We start from the raw sequence: 8,858 nt of genomic DNA, 5'->3' as shown, positions 1-8,858 counted from the left end.
GTAAGGGAGTTCTGCCTCCCATTGTCTGTGGAACCCCATCATGATGAAACTGCCCCCTGAACCCACATTTATCCTCACATTCCCCCCGCTTCTCCTGCTTGTACAGATCCCTATGTAAAAGTGTCGCTGATGTGTGATGGCAGACGACTGAAGAAGAGGAAAACATCCACCAAGAGGAACACTCTGAACCCTGTTTACAACGAAGCCATAGTCTTTGATGTCCCTCCCGAGAACATTGACCAAATCCACTTGTCCATAGCTGTCATGGACTACGACCGGTGAGAAGCCTGGAGCGCTCTCTCTCTCTCTCTCTCTCTCTCTCTCTCTCTCTCTCTCTCTCGGCAGGTTGGCCATGCCTGGGGCAGGGAGGGCAGAGGGGGTGCGCGGCCACACATGCTCGGCTGACGGCCCAGGCTGTGGGAAACGAGTCAGGGGAGCTCCCGAGGGAAAGCTGACTGACAGGAGTCGGCATTTTCCACACCATGCTGTAGAGTCCTATTACCCAAGTGCTTCTTTGCTCTCCCCCTTTTCATTTCTTTCTCCTTCCCCATCCTCCCCATCCTCCCCACCTCCTCCCCTCTCCATCCCTGCACACTCCCCAGAATCTCAGCCTGGGAAACTGGGGCCCTGCAGGTCTTAATCTTCTCCCACGCAATCCTGCCTGGCCTTTGTGGGAAGATCCCACTCAAAATAGCAGAGTGATTCCTTTAGCCACACCACCAACATTTCTAAATACATAACTCTGTTATTTTTTTCCCTTCTCCCAATGTGTTTAATAAAGATCATTTCCATCCACTTAAATCTGAAAGCAAACAGAAATGTTCTCTTGAAAATGCTAGAATCAGTATGGATGACAGGGTACATTAAAATGTATAAGATGCTCGACTTTCTAATTAATACAGCACAGAAGAGATATTTATAGCTTGCATTGTGGCCAATTGTGTATTTAAAGGACAGATTTGAAAAACAGTCATTTTAATATGCAAAGGAAGTACCAACAGGGAATTAGACATGTTAAACCAGTCATTAGACTGAAATGCAAAGTCTCTTTTTAATTGGAAACTTCCCATGTGGTCTGGGCACAATTATATAAAAAAAAAAAATCATTCTGACTTCGAGTATAATCTTACAAATATTATTTGTAGCTAAGAATTTTCCCATATACCCCTGAAATGTCAGTAGGGCAGCTTCAGCACCCTGAACACTCTTTCTAGCAGATGCCTAGGTCAAGCAGAACCGTCTTCCAGCCCCGGGAACACATGGCTTAGCTCAGTGGCCCATGGGTGTGACAGCCCACGTCAGGCAATAGACCTTATCCTGTCTTCTCCGTAGGAAACACAACACCAATGGTGTCAGCCCACAGGAGGGGCCATTGCCCACCAACCGTGGAAAGCTAGGCCAGCTTTTTTCAAGCGATTGCCAAGTTTCCTGCATCAACAAATCTGATTATATGAGCTCTGCTTCAATTCAATTCTCAGTAAACTCATGAATCTGCCTGGAAAAATCCATGGCAGAATTCATGGGGTTTCTGCATGCAACTGATTTTAATGAGCATAGCCTCGAATATCCTTCACACTCCCCCACCCATGTCTCGCCCTTATTCCCTACATACAAATAGGAGAAAAACCACTCATCTTTGCAGGAAGGAAAAAGAAAGCCCATTAATTTCGATCCCAAACAGTTAAAGGATGGGTCATATCATCACTGACATGAGGAATTCTTAATCTCAGGAAACAAACTGAGGGTTGCTGGAGTGAGGGGTGGGGTGGGAGGGATGGAGTGACTGGGTGATAGACACTGGGGAGGGTATGTGCTCTGGTAAGCACTGTGAATTGTGCAAGACTGTTGAATTTCAGATCTGTACCTCTGAAACAAATAATGCAATATATGTTAAGAAAAAAAAAAGAGAAGAAGATAGCAGGAGGGGAAGAATGAAGGGGGGGAAATCGGAGGGGGAGACAAACCATGAGAGACGATGGACTCTGAAAAACAAACTGAGGGTTCTAGAGGGGAGGGGGGTGGGAGGATGGGTTAGCCTGGTGATGGGTATTAAAGAGGGCACGTTCTGCATGGAGCCCTGGCTGTTATGCACAAACAATGAATCATGGAACACTATATCTAAAACTAATGATGTAATGTATGGTGATTAACATAACAATAAAAAAATTAAAAACAAAAAAGGATGGGTCATATCATTCTAGTTATGCAGATGACATCTAACCAAAAACTACTGAGGGGGAAGAATTGTCCCAAGGTAGGGACGTACTCAGGGAAAATTTCAGAAATATTAGCCCTGAAGTTACAGGAGCTAAGTATCTTTCTATAGAAGGGAAATCAAGTCGGGTCAAAGAAGCAAAGATGGGCTTGGAAGGAAGGAGGGGAGAGCATCAGGATGCATGTTCTCTGAAGAGAGGGATTGCAAGGAGACCCAGGAGCTATCTCCACCCTGCCCCCTTTGTAAGCTCCAGACCACAGCTGCCCTACATGGCGCATCTCTCTTACCCATACTTGGTTGCCTCTTATGGGAATTTGAGCAGCCATAATGCAAGGAACTCCTTTCAGATGGCCTCCTTTTCATTATATAGACTTGAAGACCTGGAGGTCAACCTAGTTCTAGAACCAGAGTTGTCATCCTTAGCATGCATCAGAAACAAGCTAAGCCATGCCAGTGTTACAAAAGCCAAGTTGTGTGATAGCCACACTCCACTCTTCCTTTCTGTGCCCCCAAGTACAATATTGGATCCCAAGTTCTATTAGCTGTTAAGCTTGTCCTGTAGTTTAAATGAGGGAAGGAGAAGAACCACTCTTGCCCTCATTCCTACTAGTTTAATTGAGTAGTTGTTGCTCTTACATACCAAAATTTTAAGAAAAAATTATTGTGGGCCATTTTCACAGTGTAGGTCATAATGAGATCATCGGCGTGTGTCAAGTAGGCAACAAAGCTGAGAGGCTGGGCAGAGACCACTGGAGTGAAATGCTGTCGTATCCTCGGAAGCCCATCGCACACTGGCATTCCCTGGTGGAGGTAAGACCCTATTCCCACATGTTGCACTTCGTGGAAGAATAAATGCTTTGCTGTTGAAAGGCAGGAGCCACCAAAAGTGTGAGTATACCAGGTCTGTGGTCACCAATGGGTTTCTCTGTTTGCCCTTCCTGGAGCTTTTGGAAATTGCGTTCAATCTAAGGTTGAGTCTATGCACCCCACCTGTCTGGTAGGTTTTGAACATTGATCATTCATCCCTCACTTTGTTTCTCTTCAAAAATGATAGAGATTCTCTGATTCCATGTTATGGCTTTGGGTTGATATTTGGAAGGTATCTGCAAGATCTGGATGAATGTGGAGTTTCAGGTTGCCATATGGTGACTTATGTGTGGCATCAGAAAGAGTTCGAGACTGGGAGAGAGGAGGCCCGGATTCCAGGACTGGCTCTAGCATTAACCTGTGATCCTGGACAAGCTGGTTAGTATCAGATTCAATTACATGTGATAAAACAACAACAACAACAACAAATGCAATAGAAATTTATATCTCTCTTACATAAAAAAAAGGTCCAGAAGGAGGCAGTCCAGGGTGTTTTAGTGGCTCTGTGATCAATAGAGACCTAGACTTCTGTCTTTCTGCTTCACTGTCCCCATATGGGTTTGTTTTGTTTTGAGGCCTCACTGAATAACATGGCTGCTAAGCTCCAACCATCACATATCTTCCAGGTCACAGAAAGGTGGAAAGAGACAAAAGCTAAAAGCACACATATTCTCTTTTAAAGGATTTTCCTTGATGTGTCATGCAACGCATCACCCTATGTTTAACTTAGTCACAGAATAGCCACATGGACACATGTGGGAAATGTATTCTTTTGTTGGGTGGAAATATGCCCAACTGAAAACCAGGGTTCTATGTGCAAGGAAGAAGAGAGGAGTGAATATTTGCACACAGTGAGCCATCATTCTGCCTCACACCTTCATTCATTCACTCACCAACCCCCTACCCCATCACTTCTCATTTATGCTTCCCCCATCCATCTTTGTCCATTGACTCACTCTCTTATTTATTTACTAACTCATTCTCTCAAAAACAAATTGCATTCACCAGGTAACATTTGTGAGAGTCAAATGCCATATTAGATAAAGAAAGTAGATGGGAATAGGAAACCTTCCCCCGCAGAGCTTATAGACCACAAGAGAAACAGAAGAAGGCATGCTAACTAATCATTAAAATGCACAGTCATGAGCTTTAACATCCACATCAGGTGCTACTGGAGCACAAAGGAGGGAGTGAGATTGTCTATGAAGCATTCTCCCTCCTGCTCTTGGTAAGTGAAGGGAAGGGAAGGGAGCCCCTGGGAACGGGACTCCCCAAGGAGCATGGGTTCCAGGCAGAGAACTTTGCTGTCATTCTCCCAGCGCAGGCAGCCCTGCCCCGTGCAAAGCCATCCTGAGAGGCCAACACAAGAGCCTCGTCAGTGTGGGATCTGCCGCCACTGAGAGTCCGGAGAGTCAAGTTGAAGCAGACGTGCCAGGCAGCTGTGTAGAGGCAGTGGGCCCGGGGAGGAAGGGACAGTCTCCCTTTGTTGGAGGTGGTGCCAGGAGGAGAAGAGCAGTGCAGGCCTTGTGGACTGATTCTAAGCTTCAGGGCCATTGGGTGTATTCGAGCAGCGCCTAGGGCCCCCTAATTTACAGATTCCTACAGACACCTCTGCCCCTGGGCCATCGAAGCTAGGACTCTTTCTCTCCTGGACTCAAAATTAATCCCTAAGGGAGACCCACAGTCCCTGTGAACCCCCTGAGAAGTAGCTGGGAGACGGATGCTGACCCAGCTGCCCTTGCTTCTTCAGCTCCTGGTAGAGCTCTCAGAGGAGTCCGTGTGGGGCTCATGATACCGCCTGCACCAGCCAGTAACAGTGGCCATCAGAGCAGTTATAATAGGCTTTTTGCACACTTACGAGTCACTGCTGATTTTAATTCTTGCTTGTAATCTGGAGTGTCCCAGAGCTCTCTGCTTCTCAGGACACAGGATGGGGGAAGGGGTGAGGTTTAGGGGTATGGTGTGGGGCTGAGACAGGACCCAATTCGGTGCACAGGCAGCGCCTTCTCAATGCCCTTGCTAGGGAGGAAGGACAGGTGGTGCATTGTCCCAGGAAGGACACTGGGCCCCGAGTGGCAGGGTACGCACGGTACCCAACGGGAAGTGTAAAAAGCACGCCTTGGAAGCTGCCTTCATGGGAGGAAAAAGCGCTGTCTGACTTTGCAAACCTAGGAGATAGTCCCTAAACCCTGAGCACTTGGCTTTTTGCAAATGTGTGTATGACAGCGGTGTGAGTGAGAAATCCATGCTTTTGGGGTTAAAGCACCGAAACTTGGGAGTCGTCTGTCACAGCAGCTGGAATGACCGGCTAGCACCACGGGGGTTTCTCAACTGCTGCAGCGGAACCCCCTGCCCGCGCACCTGTGGGAGGGGCCGGCGAGGGTCTCTCTGCCCCGTGGTGTCCTGTCTCTTCGAAGTACATGCCCAGGACTCCACATCCATCCTGAGAGCAGAAGCCATACTTTCCATCTTAAAAATAAACGTGCAGCTAGCAGAATTGGGGCCCTGGTACCAGATGAGATGAAAAGCAGGACGGGAGAGGTCACCGTGCTTTGCGGACGGCTGTGAGGACAGAGGCGACAGAGCAGAGCCCGTGGGTGGAGGCACTCACTTGGATGGAGCTATGTTGGTATCCCTGTGCTGCCCCTCACAAGTTGTGTGCTTTTCCCTGTCTGAATCTCAGTTTTCTCATCTGCGGAGTGGCCATAACAGTGTCTGTCTCCCAAGGGTGGTTGTGAGGAGTAAACGGTCTGATGGATAGATGGGGAGCACAGTGGCAGGCGCATAAGAAAGATTCTGCGTCATGGTCATGATTGTGTATGTCCCACATTGGGAAGGACTGCCGTGTGTCCTCATGGGACTCTCATCCACAATGTTTGTCATAGAGGATAAAAGGGAGGTTGGAAGTCCCCTATCCCCTGTATTCCGGGGAGCCATCACCTCAGAATGGGGGAAGGGGTCATTTGAGGCATGACTGGACATAGATGCACGTACTTAAGTTCTGTTTCTTTTCCTCTCTTCTTATACTCTCTACGAACTTTTAAATGTTCTGCGTGAAGACAAAAACAGCAGTTAAGTCCCAGTTCTGTGTGTGTGCGTGTGTACATAAGCATGTGTGCATGAATGAATGAGAGAAAGGGAAGAGGAAGAATATGGGGTAGTTAGGATTTAGTATAAAGGGAGGCTGACCTGGCAGAAGCTCCTCACTGCTGGGGGCTGAGGGACCAGGTTAGGACTGAACCCTGAGCCCTGCAGAGATCTGGCAGCCGACTCCAGGCTGCATCCAACACACCCTGACCTTGTCAGGGCAGGTGACAGATGGAGTCTTCAAAGCCAATGAGTTCAAAAATCCATTTCCCTCGCAGCGTTTCTGGATGGCTTCACTGCACACTCAAAGGTCAGCCAATACAGTTCCCATTACTCTCCATGATGTCAAAGCCTTGGGAAGCTGTGCAGACTCCCCCAGAGCTGGCTGCCTGGGGCCTGGGGACAGGAGCAGCCCCTCCATGGGGCCTCAGGAGGTGACGGAGCTCTTGGAGCTCCCACCACAGCCCCCTGTTTGGTATATCCCAGAGAAGATGGTGTTGGCCTGGCCACATCCCAGCACCTTTTCCACCCTCCTGCATGTGGAGCTGGCCTCCATCATGAACCCCAGCAAGAGTAATAAAAATAGCTCCAGGTCTTCATGGCTTCCCACTGTAGTGCCGCATAACCTCTGCATTAACAAGTAGTGACCTGGTCTCATGGGAAGACCAGACACAGACACTATTTGGCTAAATAAAAGAGTGAGAAGACAGAATATCCAATCAGAATATATAGTGAGGATCAGCAACATTATCCTGACTGGCAGAGGTACAAGATTCTAAACCCCAAAGTCCTACTCAAGTTGTGCTTAGGTGTGGATAAGTCTCCTCTCTCCAAGCTCAGCCTTTCATGCATATATGTATATGAGGCTAACGGGGTTCTGCCCCCAGCTGGTCTGCTGGTCTACAGGGCCACCTGACAGAGCCCAGTGCCCCCTGCAACTCAGAGTTATGCAATCCCCATGCAACTGAGGGACCCCAACCACTGAGGGACAAGTGTGATATAGTACACCTGTCTGGCGTGAGCAGAGTACTCATCTACCACCCTCTGGAGCCTCCTTAAAGGTGTAAACTTACAGCTGTAGAACTAAAGCAAACATCAGTTACCCAGACTCCCCTGGGAGTTACATGAGCAGGCCCTTGAAACCAGCTCTGGATAGAATCCATCAAGTGCCCAGCAGAGCCTGCCTGGAGTCTTCGAGGTACACACATTCCTGGGAGAAGCCATTTGATTGCCCTGGTTGGGTCTCCCCTGGCCCAATTTGCTGTAGGTCAGAGGTCTTAGAAAATGTGAGCCAGTGCTCACTTCAGCGTCCTGAGAAGGGCCCAGGCAGGATGGGGAAATTGATGCAGGCGAACCCCACTGCTACCCAGATTGTGAAGTGAACGAGTCAGAGGCTTTAGCACTTTGGGCAAATTGTTATTTATAAAAAATTGAGGAAACAGGAGTGATTCTCCAGAAAGGGGAGGGGTTGGCTGGAAAGAACCAAGCAGGAGATCAGGTTCCTATCAAAGGAGTTTGGGTCTGTTGCAGGGCTTGGGTCCTGGTGAGGACTAGACTAGCAGAGAAGAAAACTGAGACTGGTTGTGGGGGCGGGATGGGGAGTGGATCGTGGACTGAGGGACAGGACAGGGAGAGCCCCGGAAAGTGCTGCCACTCAGAAGCAGGAGGGACCTGAGCTGCCTATAGCACCCCCCTCGCAGGTCTTTGGAAATACCGTGAATCCAGTTCTGGTAAGTAGGGCATGAACTGAGGCTGGCGATCACATGCTTTGCCCTCTGATGGGGTGGCTCAAGAACTGGGTCCATGAGCTGAGCATAAGCCTAATGAGTGTGTCAGGGGGTAGTAATGGAGGAGATGAGGAGTCGGTACCTGAAGGACCATGTGCTGGCTCCTTCTCTTCCCCATGTTGTGACATCCCCCTTCCCCCCATACATAATCCAACAGAAGTCTCCTCAGTGTCTCAGAGAACAAGATGCTTGTTCTGGATGGGAATTGAGAGAACAAGAAGCATTTAAAGTACATTAAAATAGTGTAAGAAAATGTTAATTTCTTTATTCTCTAAAATGAATACCATCCTGGTAAGGGAAAAAACATAAACTTGATCTTGCGCATTAATGTTTCTGGTCTTTTCTAGATTATTTCAGTCTCTCTGTGTTGTTAAATATTCAGTCAAATATCATGTTCACATTCTCTGCCAGAGTGATTTCCCTTCTTCCTGGGGGCCTCTTCTCCCTCCTCCTTCCCGAGCTGGTGTCCAGGTGTAGGGAAGCCCAGTGGCAGGGGTGGACTGTGTGCTTTCATCTCACTGGGGACATTGTCCTTCTTGTCTTTGGCCATCAGATGCCACTGTCACTGCCCGTGCTGAGGATCTCTGCTCATGGAACTTGCGACCTGTCCTCACAGTACAAGCCAGGCACAATTGCTGCTTGGGAGTTTGGCCCCTTCAAGGCTGACCAGACCTGAATTGGGCTCTCGCCAGCCCTACAGATCTCTGAGGTCTGACCGCACATCTCACTTGATGCCCAGCCTAGGAAGCCTGGGAAGTCTTTGCAGCCCTTGGTATGGGGTCACTTCCCCACTTGCTGGACCTCCCTTGAACCCTGTCAGCCAACAGTCACCTCCTTTCCACACCCTCCAAACACTGGGGCCACATCTGCCTTCAGCTTCCTCCTCAATCCACCTAAAACTT

At 48.6% G+C, this 8,858-nt stretch overlaps 1 protein-coding gene across 1 annotated transcript in view; it reads left to right on the top strand.

Moving 5' to 3' along the window:
* The first annotated feature begins 101 nt into the window (after window positions 1-101).
* The window catches only part of LOC145716203 (synaptotagmin-9-like), a 52,314-nt gene continuing 43,557 nt past the window's right edge, over window positions 102-8,858 (top strand). Inside the window, exons 1-2 of the mRNA XM_081798672.1 lie at window positions 102-278; window positions 2,896-3,025. Of these exons, the coding sequence (XP_081654798.1) occupies window positions 130-278; window positions 2,896-3,025 (279 nt within the window). The 5' untranslated portion in view covers window positions 102-129. The remainder of the gene's footprint in view (window positions 279-2,895; window positions 3,026-8,858) is intronic.

This window comes from Leptonychotes weddellii, chromosome 11 (genome assembly GCF_054177405.1).
Source record: "Leptonychotes weddellii isolate Sample4059 chromosome 11, ASM5417740v2, whole genome shotgun sequence".
Taxonomy (NCBI): domain Eukaryota; kingdom Metazoa; phylum Chordata; class Mammalia; order Carnivora; family Phocidae; genus Leptonychotes; species Leptonychotes weddellii.
Note: the sequence above shows the minus strand (reverse complement) of the source record. Positions and strands in the feature narration are given on the sequence as shown.